This window comes from Oncorhynchus mykiss, chromosome 2, assembly GCF_057628025.1.
Source record: "Oncorhynchus mykiss isolate SJ-2025 chromosome 2, ASM5762802v1, whole genome shotgun sequence".
NCBI lineage: Eukaryota > Metazoa > Chordata > Actinopteri > Salmoniformes > Salmonidae > Oncorhynchus > Oncorhynchus mykiss.
The window spans coordinates 17047938-17070419 of record NC_143023.1 but is presented as its reverse complement, the minus strand read 5'-3'; the positions used below and the strand labels follow the sequence as shown (position 1 = coordinate 17070419).

The 22482-nt window shown below is 45.1% G+C and overlaps 1 protein-coding gene across 2 annotated transcripts in view; it reads left to right on the top strand.

Annotated features, from left to right (window-relative positions):
• The first annotated feature begins 10184 nt into the window (after positions 1 to 10184).
• LOC118938160 (thrombospondin type-1 domain-containing protein 4) overlaps positions 10185 to 22482 on the top strand; it is a 130847-nt gene continuing 118549 nt past the window's right edge. Inside the window, exons 1-4 of one of the 2 annotated variants that reach the window (XM_090190670.1) lie at positions 10185 to 10803; positions 12115 to 12178; positions 18235 to 18848; positions 19306 to 20122. In XM_090190670.1, coding sequence (XP_090046796.1) covers positions 10781 to 10803; positions 12115 to 12178; positions 18235 to 18848; positions 19306 to 20122 — 1518 coding nt within the window. In that variant the 5' untranslated portion in view covers positions 10185 to 10780. Of the gene's footprint in view, positions 10804 to 12114; positions 12179 to 18234; positions 18888 to 19305; positions 20123 to 22482 lie in introns of both variants that reach the window. The other variant, XM_090190666.1, reaches the window with a different exon arrangement.

Below are 22482 nucleotides of genomic sequence, written 5' to 3'. Positions count from 1 at the left end.
ATTATGGACATGGTCATGTTAATGGGGCTGGTGTGTGTGTGTGTCTGTCATTATGGACATGGTCATGTTAATGGGGCTGGTGTGTGTGTGTAACTGTCATTATGGACATTGTCATGTTAATGGGGCTGGTGTGTGTGTGTAACTGTCATTATGGACATGGTCATGTTAATGGGGCTGGTGTGTGTAACTGTCATTATGGACATGGTCATGTTAATGGGGCTGGTGTGTGTGAGTGTGTAAGTATTTCATTGTGCAGCACTGGTTGGAGAGACATCCATTTTAGGAGTCTTATCAGAGTTTTCAGGCAACAGCTGTGATTGGTTGTTAATACTCAAATCAGCTCAGCCCTGTTACGTAAGATTGTCATCACTACCTTTAAAAGACTGGAATAGGAAAAGCAGGATACGCAGGGAGCGTGGGGGGATTTGACTAAAATAGGAGAGGGAGCCCTGTGTTTAGTGGAAACAGGAAAGGCAGAACGAAGGTCGGAAGGTTTGAAGTTTTTCCCTCTTTTTTTAATTGAGAGAGGGAGCGACGGAACGGAAAGGACATGAGTCACAACAGTGACAGAACAGCTAGGAGAGACCGGGAGGGGGGGGGGGGGGGGTCACAGATCAAACACGGACTAGACTGGACAAAGAACCTCTTCAACAAAACGGCTATTGGCCAAAGGCGGCGGTTTCGTGTGCTTAGTTCTACGCGAGCACTTCACTGCCGAGACGGAGAGAGAGGCCGAAAGGAGTTGAATTGGGTTCAGGCCAGGGGGCTTTTGATGTGTATCGGTCCCTAGAGCCAGACACTAAGTGGGTGACCAGACTGTGAGCATTACCAGAGGAGGAGAGGTTGGACTTGGCCCCACGTTCCAATCACACAGATTAACGGTCAGGCGATTTTAAAACGGACCAAAAAATGAAGCTTATAGCCAATACGCAGGATAAATGCGTTATATTCCTTGTCCCCCTCTTGAATGACTTTCTTTCTCTGAAATGATTAAAGTTGGGGAGTTGTTTGGTGCTGTAAGTGTTCCACAGTAGTTCCAGAGTGGTGACATGGACCATTAGTATCAGTGAACATTCCCAAAACCATTAGTTACTGATAACTACAAGCTCATCAGTCGGTCACTCTACCCTCCTCACAGCATTCCTTCCCCCTATCTCTCTCGCTCTAATCTCTTTCTCCCTACTCTTTCTCTCACTGTACTCTCTTGTTGCTTTCCCTGAACACACAAAGCAATCCTTCATTTGACAGTTTGAGTCGCACAGAGTTCATTCTGAAATTATTTTTAGCCAGAGGGTTGAGAGAGAGGTGGGTTGGGGGGCAGAAAGAGAGGTGGACCTTTTGACGTTAGACAATAACAAAGGGAGGTATAGATCACTATCTCCAGTCCTAGGACTGCCTATAAGCTATAATGTAACATGTCAATAAGGCTATAGGAGGATGAAATGACAATTTGTTTAGGGGGTTGTTTATTTATTTATTTATTTTTATATATAGTAGGTAGCCTACAAGTTCAGGCAGGTACATAAATGACCCAGGATGCATTCCAAATGGCACTATATTCCCTTCTACCTGTCCCAAATGGCACCCTATTCCATTTGACCTGTCCCGAATTGCACCCTGTTCCCCATGACCTGTCCCAAATGGTACCCTGTTCCCCTTGACCTGTCCCAAATGGCACCCTGTTCCCTTTGACCTGTCCCAAATGGAACCCTATTCCATTTGACATGGCCCAATGGCACCCTATTCCGTTTTACCTGTCCCAAATGGCACCCTATTTCCTTTGTTCAGTCCCAAATGGCACTCTATTTCCTTTGACCTGTCCCAAATGGCACACTATTCCCTATGTAGTTCACAGCCCTGTGGGTTCTGGTCTAAAGTAGTAAACTATAAAGGGAATAGGTTGCCATATGAAACGCACTCCAGTTTCAGGTCATCCTTTCTGTGGGAAGGGGGCCGGGAGGCAGGGTGACCGTGACCAGAGGAAGTCAAACAGAACGGTGGTGTGACGTCCTCATGGTGGTACTGTTCTGTTCTGCTGGTATCACTGAGAACCTGTCAGACAATGATTGGTGGGACGTGGACTTGAAATAGACCCCTGTGCCTGGACTCCCTTTCCCCTCCACCTCCTGTAAAAATAACCTTCCTGTATGTGTGTGTATATATGTTTAACTGTCCTTGTGAGCACCAGAAGTCCTCGCAAGGATAGTAAAACAAGGAAAATTAATTTTGCCGGTCCCCATTTTACTGGCCTCCTGAGAAAAAATACTATTTTAGGCTTAGGGGTTAGGTTTAGGGTTATAATTAGGGATAGAATTAAGGTTAATGTTAGATTTAGGGTTAGGATTTTGGATGGGAATCAATTCTTTGGTCCTCACGGAGATAGCAATGCAATAGTGTGTGTGAGAGGGAGAGAGAGAGTTTGCTGCCAGGTGGCTGAGAGTCCAGCCACTGAAAACAATAACAGGAGGTCTGTTGGCCTTTGCAGCAAACAGTGACAACAACCTAGCAGTGTAGAGCCCTCGCTCTCTCCTCTCTCTCGCTGGGCGTGTGGGTTGGCTGGTAATGTTTGGATAGGGGCAAGCCAATTAGTGAAGGAAATATTATTATTTCTGACGGGGGTGTGTGGTGGATGGAACACTTGGAGCGGTGTAGCTCACTGTTACACGTTCCAGTTGCCCAGCTTCAGTCCCTTGAAATTAATTCCTTATTGAGAAACAGACTGGGGGAATAAATCAGCTGTAAGGATTCTGCTGGATATACACCAAACCATGGGCCCACCCGCACTGATCACTAGACACACACACACACACATAGAAGCCCACTCCCCTCTACACCCCCCTCCCCCCACATTTCCCAACTTCTGTCCAGATCTGGTTGTTGAGGTTTTCTAAAGTCTTTATTTGATCCAGTCATCTCTCCCAGTCAGGTGGTCGTCTCTCCCAGTCAGGTGGTCGTCTCTCCCAGTCAGGTGGTCATCTCTCCCAGTCAGGTGGTCATCTCTCCCAGTCAGGTGGTCGTCTCTCCAATCCTCCTGTGTGGACTTCACACCTCTCACTGGAGCTGTTTACACCTGGCCCTGCATATACAGTGCCTTGCAAAAGTATTCAACCCCCTTGGCATTTTTGCTATTTTGTTGCATTACAACCTTAATTTAAATGTTTTTATTTGGATTTCATGTAATGGACATACACAAAATATTCCAAATTGGTGAAGTGAAATGAAAAAAATAACTTCTTTAAAAAAGAAAATCTAACACGGAAAAGTGGTGCGTGCATATGTATTCACCCCCTTTGCTATGAAGCCCCTAAATAAAATCTGGTGCAACCAATTACCGTCAGAAGACACATAATTAATTAAATAAAGTCCACCTGTATGCAATCTAAATGTCACATGATCTCAGTATGCATACACCTGTTCTGAAAGGCCCCAGAGTCTGCAACACCACTAAGCAAGGGGCACCACCAAGCAAGCGGCACCATTAAGACCAATGAGCTCTCCAAACAGATCAGGGACAAAGTTGTGGAGAAGTACAGATCAGGGTTGGGTTATAAATAAATATCAGAAACTTTGAACATCCCACCGAGCTCCATTCAATCTATTATTAAAAAATGGTAAGAACATGGCACCACAACAAACCTGCCAAGAGAGGGCAGCCCACCAAAACTCACAGATCAGGCAAGGAGGGCATTAATCAGAGAGGCAACAAAGAGACCGAAGATAACCCTGAAGGAGCTGTAACGCTCCACAGCAGTGACTGGAGTAGCTGTCCATAGGACCACTTTAAGCTGTACACTCCACAGAGCTGGGCTTGACGGAAGAGTGTCCAGAAAAAAGCCATTGCTTAAAGAAAATTATAAGCAAACATGTTTGGTGTTCACCAAAAGGCAGGTGGGAGACTCCCCAAACATATGGAAGAAGGTATTCTGGTCAGATGAGACTAAAATTGAGCTTTTAGGCCATCAACGAAAACGAGCAAACCCAACACCTCTCATCGCCCCAGGAACGCCATCCCCACAGTGAATCATGGTGGTGGCAGCATCATGCTGTGAGGATGTTTTTCATCTGCAGGAACTGGGAAACTGGTCAGAATTGAAGGAATGATGGATGGCGCTAAATACAGGGAAATTCTTTAGGGAAACCTGTCAATATTCCAGAGATTTGAGACTGGGACGGAGGTTCACCTTCCAGCAGGACAATGACCCTAAGCATACTGCTAAAGCAACACTCGAGTGGTTTAAGGGGAAACATTTAAATGTCTTGGAATGGCCTAGTCAAAGCCCAGACCTCAATCCAATTGAGAATATGTGGTATGACTTAAAGATTCAATCAAATAAAAAATATTTTGCATCTTCAAAGTGGTAGGCATGTTGTTTAAATCAAATGATACAAACACCCCAAAAATGTGTTTTAATTCCAGGTTGTAAGGCAATAAAATAGGAAGAATTCCAGGGGGGGGGGGCGAATACTTTCGCAAGCCACTGTAGCCAGTAATGGATGCACCCTCACACACTCTCACACACACAAACACACATGATCTGTGAAGGTTTCATGCCCGTGGAGGCATACACACACACACACATATTTACGCTTGCACACACACAAACCCAATGAAAGTGCCAGGTCTGGAGAGGCCCTGCATATAGCCAGTCATGGATGCACCCTCACACACACACAAACACACACACACACCTCGGTACAGTAAGGTACAGTTCTAGCTCTGGCTTCACTTTGCTCTCAAATATGTCTGCTATGTTCAACAACACACAGCTGACCTGATTTCCTATCCTCTTCTCAGCAGAGAGAGAGGAGGAGGAGAGAAAGAAATAATGATTTGACAGGAGCAAGGATCGGAGTTGAAAAGAGTGTGTGTGTGTCGGCCCGTCTGTCTCTTCTTTCCAACCACCCTGTGAGAGAGGCGTTTGGTTTATTTTCTCTCCCCAGCGTGGTGAGATGATGCCAAGAGGGAGAGCGAGTTCTCTTCTCAGTTCAGAGGAAGGTGAGGAGGCGAGGGGGCTTGGACTAGTTTAGGAGACGGCGAGAATAAACCTGCTTTCTGCCTCTTTATAAATATTTACTGTATGACTCCTCTCGAAGCAGCTAGCTGGAGGTAAATTCCGGCTTTATGAAAGAGACAGAAAGAGGCAAGTGGAGGGTTAAAGAGCGAGAGAGAGAATGAGAGAAAGAACTAGAGAATGAGAGAAAAGAGAGGCCATCGGTTTTGAATTCTGCTGTGTGAGCTGGTGCCAACCTGTGTGGAAAGCCCTCGTGTTCTGATATCTGATATTTCTCATGTCGCTATCCAAATCACACTCGTGGCTGGAGACACTGGAGATTTATGTGGCGATTAGAGAGACAGAATAACACAGACCTGCACAAATAACACACCTGCACACACTTGCACCTGCATATTTAACCTTTGACATAACATAACTACATTTGTTGGGGGTAAAAACAGGAGCAAGTTATCTGTGTGCTTGTATGAATGCAACAGAATATATTAGATGGAAATGTGTGACATCGACCTAAAGAGGGGGGACATTTTTGAGAAGGGGGACAGAGCAGAGAAAGAGAGAAAGTGGGGAACAGTTTTGGAGACCGATTTGACAGGTGGTCTGTCAACGCTTCACAGTGAACTTCCCACTATGTCCTTCTAGCCAACCAAACCACATCAGAATGTCCTAGCCCACCCAAACCACAACAGAATGTCCTAGCCCAACCAAACCACATCAGAATGTCCTAGCCCAACCAAACCACATCAGAATGTCCTAGCCCAACCAAACCACATCAGAATGTCCTAGCCCAACCAAACCACATCAGAATGTCCTAGCCCAACCAAACCACATCAGAATGTCCTAGCCCAACCAAACCACATCAGAATGTCCTAGCCCGACCAAACCACATCAGAATGTCCTAGCCCGACCAAACCACATCAGAATGTCCTAGCCCGACCAAACCACATCAGAATGTCCTAGCCCGACCAAACCACATCAGAATGTCCTAGCCCAACCAAACCACATCAGAATGTCCTAGCCCAACCAAACCACATCAGAATGTCCTAGCCCAACCAAACCACAACAGAATGTCCTAGCCCAACCAAACCACATCAGAATGTCCTAGCCCAACCAAACCACATCAGAATGTCCTAGCCCACCCAAACCACATCAGAATGTCCTAGCCCACCCAAACCACATCAGAATGTCCTAGCCCACCCAAACCACAACAGAATGTCCTAGCCCAACCAAACCACATCAGAATGTCCTAGCCCAACCAAACCACATCAGAATGTCCTAGCCCACCCAAACCACAACAGAATGTCCTAGCCCAACCAAACCACATCAGAATGTCCTAGCCCAACCAAACCACAACAGAATGTCCTAGCCCAACCAAACCACAACAGAATGTCCTAGCCCAACCAAACCACAACAGAATGTCCTAGCCCAACCAAACCACATCAGAATGTCCTAGCCCAACCAAACCACATCAGAATGTCCTAGCCCAACCCGACGCGCTAACCACTAGGCTATGCAGCCGCCCCAAATGCAGATCAGCTTTGTGATTTACATAAATTCCCTGAGAGCCCACACTAACACACAGTATTGTATATATCAGTATTGAACTTTTCATGTAGTCTACATTTGGCCAGCCAATAGCATAACCACTGATCAAGCAACATTATGCACTAAACATTCAAATCCTGTTGCTGCAGGATTATGTTTGCTGTGACAATATAGGTCAAATTAAGATCCTACACCTGTAGCTGTGTTTTGAGTCTTCCCATGCAAACTCCCCTTGTTGGGTGTGAGAGTTAATGTGGAGTTAATGTGTTAATGTGGAGACAGACAGAGAGAGTGGAACCACAGGAGGCTGCTGAGTGGAGGACAGCTCATAATAATGTCTGGAACGGAGCCAATTAAATGGTATCAAACACATGTATTTTATACCATTCCACCGATTCCGCTCCAGCCATTTAACACGAGCCCGTCCTCCCCAATTAAGATGCCACCAACTTCCTGTGATAAACACTACCTCCCCTCCTAGCCTTCTCTCACCTGCCAAAAGACCACCCATTCTATTGGCCACCTCACTTATTGTCCAACTACCCTCCCTCCCTCCCTCCCTCCCTCCCTCCCTCCCTCCCTCCCTCCCTCCCTCCCTCCCTCCCTCCCCCCTTTCCTTCTGTTCAGACTCAGCTATTCTTTCCTTTACCTCTTTTCCCACTCTGTTAAGAATACACAGTCCTCCTCTTTGATCCATCTATAAGATGCCTCTGGAATGGAACAAATATTGACTCCATCTGACCCAGACAAATCCCTCCCTCCTCCCTCCTTCCCTTTCCAGCTCTTTCAATTCAAGGGGCTTGGCATGGGAAACATATGTTAACATTGCCAAAACAAGTGAAGTAGATAATATACAAAAGTGAAATAAACTATCAAAATTAACAGTAAACATTAAACTCACAGAAGTCTCTCGCTCTCTCTCTCTCTCTCTTTCTCTCTCACTCTCTCTTTCTCTCTCAATTCAATTCAAGGGGCTTTATTGGCATGGGAAACATTTGTTTCAAGGGAATATCAAGTGAACTGGATAAACAAAAGTGAAATAAACAATCAAAAGTGAACAGTAAATATTCCAAGAGAATAAAGACATTTCAAATATCCTATTATGTCTATATACAGTGTTGTAGCAATGTGCAAATAGTTAAAGTACAAAAGGGAAAATAAATAAATATGGATTGTATTTACAATGGTGTTTGTTCTTCACTGGTTACCCTTTTCTTGTTTCAACAGGTCACAAATCTTGCTGCTGTAATGGCACACGATGGTATTTCTTTCACCCAATAGATATGGGAATTTATCAAAATTGGATTTGTAATCTGAGGGAAATATACATCTCTAATATGGTCATACATTTGGCAGGAGGTTAGGAAATGCAGCTCAGTTTCCACCTCATTTTGTGGGCAGTGTGCACATAGGCAAACCTGGCTCTCAAGAGAAGACAGGCTATGGCGACCATTCTCAATAGCAAGGCTGTGTTCACTGAGTCTGTACATAGTCAAAGCTTTCCTTAAGGTTGGGTCAGGTATTCTGCCACTGTGTACTCTCTGTTTAGGACCAAATAGCATTCTAGTTTGCTCAGTTTTTTGTTAATTCTTTCCAATGTGTCAAGTGATTATCTTTTTGTTTTCTTATGATTTGGTTGGGTCTAATTGTGTTGCTGTCCTTGGGCACTGTGGGGTCTGTTTGTGTTTCTGAACAGAGCTCCAGGACCACCTTGCTTAGGGGACTCTTCACCAGGTTCATCTCTCTGTAGGTGATGACTTTGTTAAAGAAGGTTTGGTAATGGCTTCCTTTTAGGTGGTTGTAGAATTTAACAGCTCTTTTCTGGATTTTGATAATTAGCAGGTATTGGCCTAATTCTGCTCTGCATGCATTATTTGGTGTTCTACGTTGTACACTGAGGATATTTTTGCAGAATTCTACATGCAATGTCTCAAATTGGTGTTTTTCCCATTTTGTGAAATCTTGGTTGGTGAGCGGACCCCAGACCTCGCAACTATAAAGGGCAATGGGTTCTCTAAATGATTCAAGTATTTTTTTTCCAGATCCTAGTGGTATGTCAAATTTGATTTTCCTTTTGATGGCATAGAAGGCTCTCTCTCGCTTTGTCATTCATTCTTACTCTACCAGAGTAAGAATTCCCGAGGTGTGTAGTGTCTATGTGTGTGGGTTGGTGTGTGAGGTAGCAAAGGGGTGCAGAGGTAGTTAGGGTGAGGGGGTTATTGTTCTCCTGGGGTGGAACTGCCCTGAACCACAGTGCTATTACTCACTACAGCCACCCGAGACAAATAACAGATCTACAGTTATATACCACACACACACACCCTCTTGTGTGATATGGTGATTGCTTGCTAATCAGGGCTGTGTGGTTGGCCGTGCGTGTCTAACAGGTCCCACACTCTGGTTACTGCCTCTGAGATGCAGGAAGAGGGATGGAGAGAAATAGAGAAGAGAGAGAGAATAACCAAGAGGAATATAGAAAAGGGTGTGGAGAAAGGGTCAGGAGGGTCAAGAGAGAGAGCGAGAACAAGAAAGAAAGGGGGAGCGATGGAGAAGGGCACACAGCACTGGAGAGATTACCATGGTGACCACACAAACACAACCTGTTGTTAGCTTTGATAATGGATCAGTTCTGTTGAGTATCAATACGACAGCAGGTCTTTCACACACTCTCTAATACAGTGTAGTACTCTCTAATACAGTGTAGTTAGTTACAGTATAGGCTACATCCTGTGATAGTGTGTGTGTGTGTGTGTGTGTGTGTGTGTGTTTATCCTCATCATTTCATACAACAGAATGTTAGTGTGACAGATGTAATCATAAGCCAGTTGTATAATGTGGTTCAGGCTTTAGATTGGCTTAGACCAGTGTTTGATGTAGCTAATCTCCATCACCATCTCTGTACTGTAGTCATGTTGTGTTTCTGCTGGCCAAGAAAAGCACACTGTCCTCTGAGACCAGTAGCTCTGTGTTAGATCATACATACCCATACACACATCTCTCTCTCTCTCTCTTTCTCTCTCTCTCCCTCTCTCTCCCTCTCCCTCTCTCTCTCTAGTGTTTAACTCATAAACCTGTGGCAAACGCAGCCGGAGGCAGTGACTATTCACTCAGGCCAGTCTTATCGGTGTTTGCAGACAACAAATAATGTCACTAAACTTAGTGCCGCGCCAGTTCCAGTTCTGCTTTTGACCCGAAAATCATCGCCACCCCTCTGCTCCTCAACCGCTCCCCAACCACTCTCTGATGTGGTACCGCGCGCTGCGCTTTGGGTCCACTTGTATTATCGCCCCTCCAGATTTGGAACGCAACGCGGTCAATGGCTTCCCTCGGGAACGCTCGCGCGCTGTACCATGTCGCTTCTATTCCTGATTGAACCGGTTATAAAAACGGGTTGGGACCGATGCATGCCAATAACAAACACATCAGAACTAAAACATCCACAAAGACGGACATTTCAGAAGTTAATAACAATAAACTATGCGGGTGTGTCTGTTTGGTCTGTCGACTATTCTCATAAGATATTTGCATGATTGATACAGTTCTGTGGAATGATTTTTTTATATTCGATGTTGTAAAACAATACTCTTGTAATTGTTTTAATTTAATTTATTGGCTCTAAAACAATAAGGGGGTTGCGTGCGCGCCACGGGGTGCTACTGTCAGTGCTGCCAACTCTGAGCTCCATGAGCAGTTGTCAACAAAGACTTGATGATTATTAGTGATCAGAACAAGTCTGTACAATAGAACATTCTTATAGAGGGTTGTTGTGCAACTCAGAAAGCGGCTCTCAGTTACTCAATTATAGATTAGTCAGAGTGGTGCCCGCAGTTTGGTGTGTGCGTGTGTGATATGGAAGGGAGAGAGAGAGTTGTGTAATCTGTCCATTTTGTATCGCTCTTTTTCTCCCCTTCAGGCCCCCCGGCTGCCAGTTTAAAACAAGGACAAAAAAAGTTGTCGGGTGAACGAGAGAAAAAAAAACTGAAACCCTTCCCCGATCCGAATCCAGGGAGGAGTGAGTGAGTGTGACAGAACGAGGGGGACCGAGAGAGAGAGAGCACGCGAAGGAACCTTCTCTCACAGCCACACAGAAGACACAGCGGTTGTTCTGACTATCACCGAAAGGAACTGATAATAACTCACCCCGGGAATCAACAAAAACACATATACGGTGGTCAGAAAGTCGTTACCGGGGGGAAATACTTCAGGGCGAGGCCACCGAGAGAATGCGTCTCAGGTTTCTGTACAGGTAAATTGGGGGGACTCTACTGACCGATAGATAACCTGCTCCACGCTTTCATGTGTGCGAAAGCTTTCTAACCAAATTTTATTTCAGTGGCGATGTAGCCTACAGTAAGTGTAGTAGTGTACAGTAAGTATATGTTATCTATACGCATTTAAAACTGTTGAAAAGTCAACTGCTGTGAATAAAGATCCCGTGTGTGCTATGGCATATAGGTGAAGCGTACACGCGCATGTGTTGCGTTGCATCGGCACGATATGTAGAAGGAATTTTCCCTCGGGCTGGGGTTGAGGTTAAAACTCACTGTGTCTGGGTAGATTTTGTAACAGTTCCCACTCTCCCTCCCTGTCCACCTTCTCTCGCTCTCCGTTTTTATTCTACAATGTGCCACTGTAAAGAGAAACGTGGACGCGGGTAGGGGGTCGTTAGTTCAGGCTGAGCGGATCTGTTGTGTCAGGCTGTGCGGGACCTTTGTCTGTGGTTTTGGGATAATTGTTTAGTCTAGTGTGGGCCTGGGGACTGTGGGGAGGGTTTCAGTCGGAGGGGAGACGGCGGCGGAGAAACATTGGAGAAACTGCACCAGTCACAGTGGTCACATGTGGCCTGCGGATTTGTGATTGCGGTGATGTTATGGGATTATGGTGTGTCTTCACAGTTCCCACAATAATTGTGTTGGTGCATCTCAAATCATCTACTTTAGCCCAGTGCTCATGCGGCTGTGTCCTGAGTTTGTAGCTATATAAAAGCACTCTAAAGGAACCTATAATCATGTGGCCAATATAAACCAAAGTCGGAGGCCCCTCTCTCCAAGTCTCAAACTATTAAAACAAATGTACATGATAATTTGCGCCGGGAAAAAACGACGCATGGTGTGCACCTCTAACATAGCAAGGTCTGGAACATTCGACAGTGTCAACTGAACTGCTGAGAGTTAGTTTTACAGTATGTCCTATAATGAAAGAAAACACATTATGCATGGTGCTTTTACTCATGATAGAACGTTTATTAAACAGCTACTAGACAGGCTCTGGACTGTTAGGGAAAGAGAAGTATGTGTTGACTATTAAATGATATAGTTTATGAAGCTACTGAGGCGTTTTGATCGTCTTTAGGATATGAGGATACACAGTGCATCCCCATAATACATAATCTGCAAGGAAACTCATCATATCTGGTTCTGTTTACTAAACCCCTCTTCACTCTTCCTCTCTATCCCCCTCATTGTTTTATCTCCCCTCTCTCTCTCTCTCTCTCTCTCTCTCTCTCTCTCTCTCTCTCTCTTTCTCTTTCTCTTTCTCTTCACTCCCCCTCTCTCAGGATTTATGCCCTGTGTTGTTTTGTGGCAGTCACATCCTCTCTGACCAAGGCTGAGAAGAAAAAGGTGAGTAGTGGTTTTACCATAGTGATGGTGATTTGAGGCGATTAGTGTCTGTAATCGTAGTTTAGGGTTCGTGTTCATTTATGAACATTTGAACATCTTGGCCATGTTCTGTTATAATCTCCACCCGGCACTCCCCTCATAGCCTGGTTCCTCTCTAGGTTTCTTCTTAGGTTTTGGCCTTTCTAGGGAGTTTTTCCTAGCCACCGTGCTTCTACACCTGCATTGCTTGCTGTTTGGGGTTTTAGGCTGGGTTTCTGTACAGCACTTTGAGATATCAGCTGATGTACGAAGGGCTATATAAATTGATTTGATTTGATTTGGTGGATCAACCCATGAAAGCCTGCAGTGAGTGGTGCACCATCTCACTGTGTGACCAGTGGTCAGATCGGGCCCTTGGTGGCGGAGTGGTCCCCTGACACAGAGACAGGTGTGGCTGTTATTTGACCTATTGTAGCCCTGGACATGCTCAGAAATAGAACACACACACACACACACACACACACACACACACACACACACAATGTCCATACACCTACTATTACATACACATACAGGCATGTACGCTCTTTCTCTCAGAGTGGTCGTGCACAGACTCTTGTTTTGGTTTTTGCTGAATGGAAACTTTTGTTCAGGTCTCTCTCTAGCTGTTCTGCCAACAAGGCACAAACACACGCGCACACACACAGCTCTGAGTTATGAAATGAAAAACATTTAAACAGATCCACAGAGGAACACATCAAAGCCTTGCCTGTTACACACGCACATGCACACACAGCGCACTGGGTTCAGCATGCCAGGCCAGAGCTGGCTTTGCCACAGCACTTCCACAAGGCCATCCATCCATATTCCACAAGGTTGATGATTTTTATCCATAAAACTGCTTTAAAGCTACTGCCAGCATAAGTGAATTTAGTTTAGACGTCTTCTATTTCCTAGCCCGCTGAACAACATCCAGGGATTCTGGCAGTGAAACTTTGACACCAATTGAAGGCAGATTTGCTCAGGCATGGGCCAACAGAACTAGAGAGGCCTGTCTAGGAAACACTTGTTACATGTTTACTACATGTTTATCCAACCAGCTCTCACAATCTCACGTCAGAATTAGACCTTCATCCATGTTTCTCAAACGTCAAACTTCAAAGATGTTCCAAACGTCAAATTTCAAAGTGTTTCAGGGTAAGTTTAGGCATTTATCTGTATTTCTAAAATGTTTTGTTAACCCATCCTCCACCCCTCTTAGGAAGACAAACATATATATATATATATATTTCTTTTACAGCTTTTCTGCTATGTACACATACATTTTACATCTACATTTTACATACACATTTTTCATACACATTTTACATACATGGTACTTTTATATAAAGCAATCATATAACAATAATACAGTACCAAACAAAAAGCTCTTTAATCCCACCCCTCAGCCACACTCAGCCCATCCCACCTATCACCATAGACCTCAGCTCTTTAATCCCACCCCTCAGCCACACTCAGCCCATCCCACCTATCACCATAGACCTCAGCTCTTTAATCCCACCCCTCAGCCACTCTCAGCCCATCCCACCTATCACCATAGACCTCAGCTCTTTAATCCCACCCCTCAGCCATTCTCAGCCCATCCCACCTATCACCATAGATCTCAGCTCTTTAATCCCACCCCTCAGCCACTCTCAGCCCATCCCACCTATCACCATAGACCTCAGCTCTTTAATCCCACCCCTCAGCCACACTCAGCCCATCCCACCTATCACCATAGACCTCAGCTCTTTAATCCCACCCCTCTGCCACTCTCAGACCATCCCACCTATCACCATAGACCTCAGCTCTTTAATCCCACCCCTCAGCCACTCTCAGCCCATCCCACCTATCACAATAGACCTCAGGTCTTTAATCCCACCCCTCAACCACTCTCAGCCCATCCCACCTATCACCATAGACCTCAGCTCTTTAATCCCACCCCTCAGCCACTCTCAGCCCATCCCCCCTATCACCATAGACCTCAGCTCTTTAATCCCACCCCTCAGCCACTCTCAGCCCATCCCACCTATCACCATAGACCGCAGCTCTTTACTCCCACCCCTCAGCCACTCTCAGCCCATCCCACCTATCACCATAGACCTCAGCTCTTTAATCCCACGCCTCAGCCACACTCAGCCCATCCCACCTATCACCATAGACCTCAGCTCTTTAATCCCACCCCTCAGCCACTCTCAGCCCATCCCACCTATAACCATAGACCTCAGCTCTTTAATCCTGCCCCTTAGCCACACTCAGCCCATCCCACCTATCACTATAGACCTCAGCTCTTTAATCCCACCCCTCAGCCACTCTCAGCCCATCCCACCTATAACCATAGACCTCAGCTCTTTAATCCCGCCCCTCAGCCACACTCAGCCCATCCCACCTATCACTATAGACCTCAGCTCTTTAATCCCACCCCTCAGCCACACTCAGCCCATCCCACCTATCACCATAGACCTCAGCTCTTTAATCCCGCCCCTCAGCCATTCTCAGCCCATCCCACCTATCACTATAGACCTCAGCTCTTTAATCCCACCCCTCAGCCACTCTCAGCCCATTCCACCTATCACCCTCAGTTTGATTTCCATGTGCCATATATTTTTCAATTGAGCTGTGATGTTTTACATACATTTTGAATCTTTCTAATTCTATAGTATCCACAGATTGTGAGCTAAAGATGAAAGCCTTTCCTACGAGTATTATTATGTTATTTATTTATTCAAAATCGCCCAAAACTGCTATTTCTTCACCATTCCTGAACCTGTGACCAGAAACAAGCTACATAGGGGCAATACCAGAATAAATTATGAAGTGATTCTGTCTCATCGCAGCAAAATCTACAGAGCTGAGATTGTTGTATGCCCCATATATATAGCGTTCTGTTGGTGGCAAGAATTTTGTATAATAATTTAAATTGAAAAACTGGAAGTGTTGTTTTTTGTACCAGTTCATAAACCATGTGCCATGGAATCGGTTCATCTAAATCTCTGCCCATTTATTTTGCGACCTGTATGGCGCAGCTGTCAACATTTTGGGCCTCAAATGAAACTGGTATATTTTCTATTTATGCCAATTCCTTTCACCCAATTTGTATCTTTAATTTATGGCAAGCAAACAAGTTTCCTACCTTGTCCCTTTTCCACTTGCCTCCTCCATATTTGTGGTTATGCTGCAATCAGTTGGTTGTAAGTTTGGATTGAGCAGACATTCCCATATATTTTCAATAGCAGCTATTGAAAATAAATGGGAATGCCTGCTCATAGCTCAACCGTTTCTATTCATAATATCATTAATAAATATAATACCAATTAAATCCATAAAGAATGTGTTTTTATTAATCAGTATAATCACTAATATTTGTTCTGCCTTTTCTGGAGGATAAAACTGAAATTGTAACCAGCTTTGTATGGCTTGTTTAAGAAAGGGCAATACTTTAAACAAAATGTCATTTTCAATTACAGAAAATTACAACTTCTTGGAAATTAGAAGTTGTAATCTGTATAAAGGCAAAAAGGCCATTTTTGTAAAAAGGATGAGCCTTTCTTAATGATCTACTGGAGAACCATTTTGGGTTTTAATATAACTTATGTATGAGTGAAGCTTTTAGTGAGAGGTTTAAAGCTTTAATATTGAATCATTTTAGCCCCCCAAACTCATATTCATTATATAAATAAGCACATTTAATTTTGTCTGGTTTTTTGCTCATATGATTTAAAAAACAACTCGTCTGCAGTAGGCAGTGCCATTAGTAAGTAAGTAAGCTGTGATAGGACCAAATAGTTACTCAATGTGATTTTTTCCATAAATAGACAAGTATTTACCTCTCCATGGATGCAGAATCTTATCTATTTTTGCTAACTTTTTAGTGAAATTGATTGTGGTAAGTTCATTTATATTTTTGGAGATGTGAATACGAAGTATGTCTAATTCACCATCCGCCCATTTTATTTGTAAACTACAAGGTAGTGTAAACACTGTGTCTTTTAACGATCCAATATGTAATATGGTACACTTGTCATAATTAAGTTTTAGTCCAGAGAGGCTAGAAAAGTGATCAAGATCTTCAATGAGACTGTGCAGGGATCCAGATTGAAACTATGCAGGGATCCAGATTGAAACTATGCAGGGATCCAGATTGAAACTATGCAGGGATCCAGATTGAAACTATGCAGGGATCCAGATTGAAACTATGCAGGGATCCAGATTGAAACTGTGCAGGGATCCAGATTGAAACTGTGCAGGGATCCAGATTGAAACTGTGCAGGGATCCAGATTGAAACTATGCAGGGATCCAGATTGAAACTATGCAGGGATCCAGATTGAAACTATGCAGGAATCCAGATTGAAACTGTGCAGGGATCCAGATTGAAACTGTGCAGGGATCCAGATTGAAACTATGCAGGGATCCAGATTGAAACTGTGCAGGGATCCAGATTGAAACTGTGCAGGGATCCAGATTGAAACTGTGCAGGGATCCAGATTGAAACTATGCAGGGATCCAGATTGAAACTGTGCAGGGATCCAGATTGCGGACTTCAGAAAAATCTTGAGTCATCGGCATACACTGACACTTGTTTTTATCCCCTGGATTTCTAACTTCTTGATGTTCTTGTTGGATCTAATTTTAATAGCTAGCATTTCAATGGACATAATAAATAGATATGGAGACAACGGACAGCCTTGTTTTACTCCTCTTAAAAGCTCAATACTCTCTGAGAAGTAACCATTATTTACTATTTTACATCTGGGGTTGCTGTACATAACTTTTAACCCATTGTATAAGAGATTCACAGAATATAAAGTAATCCAGGCATTTATATATACATTCTAGTTGTTCTTTATCAAACGGCGTTGAAAAATCTGCTATGAAGACCAGGCCTGGTATCTTTGATGTTACATAATGTTCAATTGTTTCAAGTAATTGTCGTATATTATCTCCAATATATCGTCCAAACCTGTCTGATCAGGATGAACAATATCTGGTAAAACCTTTTTATTCTATGTGCTATGCATTTCGCCAGGATTTTTGGTGCCTCCAGTTTTATAAATGGACTGGATCTTTATACTTACCACCAGGGTCCTGTTTTAGTAGTAATGAAATCAGACCTTCTTGTTGAGTACCTGAACGTCTACAAATTTAAAACATGCTAATAATGGATTTTTGAGTACATCAAAAAAGGTCTGATATACAGTGGGGCAAAAAAGTATTTAGTCAGCCACCAATTGTTCAAGTTCTCCCACTTAAAAAGATGAGAGAGGCCTGTAATTTTCATCATAGGTACACTTCAACTATGACAGACAAAATGAGAAAAAAAATCCAGAAAATCACATTAGGAAATAAATCTTTACAGTTAACATCATTCAGTGGAAATGGAGGAGACTGAGAAGAAAACATTATGCTTAAAATATTTAGCTTTCAAAATATAATTTGGTGAATCATGGATGACTCCATAATTTGTAACGAGTTTCTGCAAATTATTTTTGGTAACATTTCTATGATAAAGATTCAAGAAAACACTTGTGCATTTTTCACCATTTTCCATCCAATTCGCTTTATTCTTGTTAAACATTACACTTGTTCGTTCTTATAAGTACCTCCAATTCTTTTTGTTTTTCCTGTAACCAATTTTGTGCCTCTTTAGGCATTAACTCTGCATTTTTAAGGTTAGGGTTAAGTTTAGGAATTAACTCAGAAATCTTAAGGTTAGGCATGAACTCTGAATGGTTAAGGTAAGGGTTAAGGTTTGGGATAGGCTTTAAACAAAAACTTCAAAAACAACTTTCTATCACTGGATTTCAACATGCAACCTTTTGCATCAGAGGCAGACGCCCATCCACCATCCCCGTCCACAACACCCTTGAATGTAACAGCGCTCACTGTTGCCCCTAGTGGCTGGTTCCCACATCATCTCCCAACATCCTCAGACATGGATGGATGTCTAGTACTGACTTGTATCACGGGTGACCTGGCTGGTTTATCATATTGCTGATCTGTTCTTGTGTATGTGTGTGTGTTCGTGTTCGTGTTCCAGGCGACGGGCAGAAGATCTCGGCAGGTGGACAATAGTCCGGAGGGGGTGTGGTCTGCCTGGGAGGAGTGGTCAGGATGTTCTCAGAGTTGTGGAGTGGGCGTGTCACAGAGAACCAGAAAGTGTGAAGCTCCTCCCCGTCCCTTAACTCCACCCCTCTCCCACTCTCTTCCAAACTGGGGGGGTTCAACGTTCCTCCCAGGGAGGGCAGGGGGTCCCAACCATGGCTCTGTCATCTCCGCCATCCACCCCTTCTACTCCCCTCATTACTCTAGGAACCAGCAATCCCAGTACGGGGGAGGAGGTGGGGGAGGGACAGAGAGACAGCCAGACCCCTTCTATCCCCCCTCACTCCCATCATCCAATCAGAACCCAGGACTGTCTCTCTATCGGGACACTCCTATAGGAGGAGCGGCAGGAGCTGTGCCAGCGCAGTCCTCCAATCCCACATCTCCCCTCTATCGCCCGGAATTCTCATCACCCAATCAGGAGCCAGGTTCTGTTTATCGCTCCCCCTCATTTCCTGCCCCCCCATCCAGCTACAGCCAACCAGCACAGGCCGCCCGCCGGCCAACCAATCCTGGAACAGGGAGGGCGGGAGGAAGTGGCAGCAGAAGGTCAGTGTTGCCCAATAGGGGGGCTCTGCCTGCTAGTAGGTGAGTATGATTGGATGATCGTGTTGGCAAGGAAACTGTTTACTGTAGATGTTGTGTAAATGTTGTTTTAGACGTCATGTAAATGTTAAGACGTTGTTGTTAAGGCGTTAGTAGTATGAGTTGAGTCATTCAGTTGATGTGAGTCATGGGAGTGTGAGTTGCTGTGCCATTAGCCACTAGTTCTGCTCAATATCATGACCTCCATACAGATAGACTCCTTAGGGCTCTCACTCTCCTGTGCTCTGCCTCCAACTCTCACTGTAGGCTGTAAGCTGTTGGCTCCAGTTGTGGAGAATGTCAATCATTTTAAGAGCAGATAAGAGTTCTGTCATCATGTGTAATATTTCCCTGTCTAACCCCCCCCCCCCCCTCTCTCTCTCCCTCTCCCTCTCTATCTCTATCTCTCTCTCTCTCTCAGGTCCTCTTCTATCCGTCCGGGTCAGTTTGGTTACGGCAGGGTTCCCTTCTCTCTGCCATTACACCGGCAAAACCGGCAGGCCCGCCACACTGAGCACGGCAATGCTACCATAGCAACCCTGGTACTAGAGACCGAGGGGCAGGAGGGAACTGTTGTTAACATTGACCAAATGGACAGATCTGGAGAAGGAGAAGAGAAGAGGAGGGGAGAGAAGGAGAGGGAGGGAGGCAAGAACCACAAACTGAATAGGGGAGAGAGGGAGCATGAGAGGAGAGAGGAAGAAAGGAAGAGAGAGGGGGAGAGTACGGAGTCACCTGTCGCTAAGGCATTAATAATGACAACCATAGCTAAACCAGAAAGGAATGGACAGAGGGACACGGACACTCACAGACAGACGGACAGACAGAGACAAGCTGCTGCGGAGCGAGGGAGGGAGAGAGGGAGAGAAAGAGAGAGAGTGCCCTCGACCCTCCCTCACTCACACAGTCTCTCTCCCTTCCAGCCCAACCACGACAGAATCATTGATAGACGCGCCCCTCCTCCCCTCCCCCCTCTGCCTCACTCCTACCCCCCCCCTCTCTCTCACCCCTACTCACCCCCTCTCCACCGCTCCTCCCCCGAGCACAGAGAGAGAGATGGGTTCAACCCTCAGCTCCAATCCCCTCACCCTAGACCCCCCCAACCCAACATCTACCCCCTACAACAACAGCAGCACCCCCACCCCCTGGCCGAGGGGGAGACAGGGGGACAGAGATTACCCCCCCAGAACTACAGGTGTTCGGGAGCAGAGAATGAGTATCGGCGGTGCTTCTCCCAGGTAAGAGCAGATGCCTTGGGTCTTGAAATGCCTCAGTGGTTGGAGTGTAGAGTTAGTATACCAGTAGTTAACTAGGAGGTGGTTCTCCCAGGTAAGAGCAGATGCCTTGGGTCTTGAAATGCCTCAGTGGTTGGAGTGAAGAGTTAGTATACCAGTAGTTAACTAGGAGGTGGTTCTCCCAGGTAAGAGCAGATGCCTTGGGTCTTGAAATGCCTCAGTGGTTGGAGTGAAGAGTTAGTATACCAGTATTAACTAGGAGGTGGTTCTCCCAGGTAAGAGCAGATGCCTTGGGTCTTGAAATGCCTCAGTGGTTGGAGTGAAGAGTTAGTATACCAGTAGTTAACTAGGAGGTGGTTCTCCCAGGTAAGAGCAGATGCCTTGGGTCTTGAAATGCCTCAGTGGTTGGAGTGAAGAGTTAGTATACCAGTAGTTAACTAGGAGCTGGTTCTCCCAGGTAAGAGCAGATGCCTTGGGTCTTGAAATGCCTCAGTGGTTGGAGTGAAGAGTTAGTATACCAGTAGTTAACTAGGAGGTGGTTCTCCCAGGTAAGAGCAGATGCCTTGGGTCTTGAAATGCCTCAGTGGTTGGAGTGAAGAGTTAGTATACCAGTAGTTAACTAGGAGGTGGTTCTCCCAGGTAAGAGCAGATGCCTTGGGTCTTGAAATGCCTCAGTGGTTGGAGTGAAGAGTTAGTATACCAGTATTAACTAGGAGGTGCTTCTCCCAGGTAAGAGCAGATGCCTTGGGTCTTGAAATGCCTCAGTGGTTGGAGTGAAGAGTTAGTATACCAGTAGTTAACTAGGAGGTGGTTCTCCCAGGTAAGAGCAGATGCCTTGGGTCTTGAAATGCCTCAGTGGTTGGAGTGAAGAGTTAGTATACCAGTAGTTAACTAGGAGGTGCTTCTCCCAGGTAAGAGCAGATGCCTTGGGTCTTGAAATGCCTCAGTGGTTGGAGTGAAGAGTTAGTATACCAGTAGTTAACTAGGAGGTGCTTCTCCCAGGTAAGAGCAGATGCCTTGGGTCTTGAAATGCCTCAGTGGTTGGAGTGAAGAGTTAGTATACCAGTAGTTAACTAGGAGCTGGTTCTCCCAGGTAAGAGCAGATGCCTTGGGTCTTGAAATGCCTCAGTGGTTGGAGTGTAGAGTTAGTATACCAGTATTAACTAGGAGGTGGTTCTCCCAGGTAAGAGCAGATGCCTTGGGTCTTGAAATGCCTCAGTGGTTGGAGTGAAGAGTTAGTATACCAGTAGTTAACTAGGAGCTGGTTCTCCCAGGTAAGAGCAGATGCCTTGGGTCTTGAAATGCCTCAGTGGTTGGAGTGTAGAGTTAGTATACCAGTAGTTAACTAGGAGGTGGTTCTCCCAGGTAAGAGCAGATGCCTTGGGTCTTGAAATGCCTCAGTGGTTGGAGTGAAGAGTTAGTATACCAGTAGTTAACTAGGAGGTGGTTCTCCCAGGTAAGAGCAGATGCCTTGGGTCTTGAAATGCCTCAGTGGTTGGAGTGTAGAGTTAGTATACCAGTAGTTAACTAGGAGGTGCTTCTCCCAGGTAAGAGCAGATGCCTTGGGTCTTGAAATGCCTCAGTGGTTGGAGTGTAGAGTTAGTATACCAGTAGTTAACTAGGAGGTGCTTCTCCCAGGTAAGAGCAGATGCCTTGGGTCTTGAAATGCCTCAGTGGTTGGAGTGTAGAGTTAGTATACCAGTATTAACTAGGAGGTGGTTCTCCCAGGTAAGAGCAGATGCCTTGGGTCTTGAAATGCCTCAGTGGTTGGAGTGAAGAGTTAGTATACCAGTAGTTAACTAGGAGGTGGTTCTCCCAGGTAAGAGCAGATGCCTTGGGTCTTGAAATGCCTCAGTGGTTGGAGTGAAGAGTTAGTATACCAGTAGTTAACTAGGAGGTGGTTCTCCCAGGTAAGAGCAGATGCCTTGGGTCTTGAAATGCCTCAGTGGTTGGAGTGAAGAGTTAGTATACCAGTATTAACTAGGAGGTGCTTCTCCCAGGTAAGAGCAGATGCCTTGGGTCTTGAAATGCCTCAGTGGTTGGAGTGAAGAGTTAGTATACCAGTAGTTAACTAGGAGCTGGTTCTCCCAGGTAAGAGCAGATGCCTTGGGTCTTGAAATGCCTCAGTGGTTGGAGTGAAGAGTTAGTATACCAGTAGTTAACTAGGAGGTGCTTCTCCCAGGTAAGAGCAGATGCCTTGGGTCTTGAAATGCCTCAGTGGTTGGAGTGAAGAGTTAGTATACCAGTAGTTAACTAGGAGGTGCTTCTCCCAGGTAAGAGCAGATGCCTTGGGTCTTGAAATGCCTCAGTGGTTGGAGTGAAGAGTTAGTATACCAGTAGTTAACTAGGAGCTGGTTCTCCCA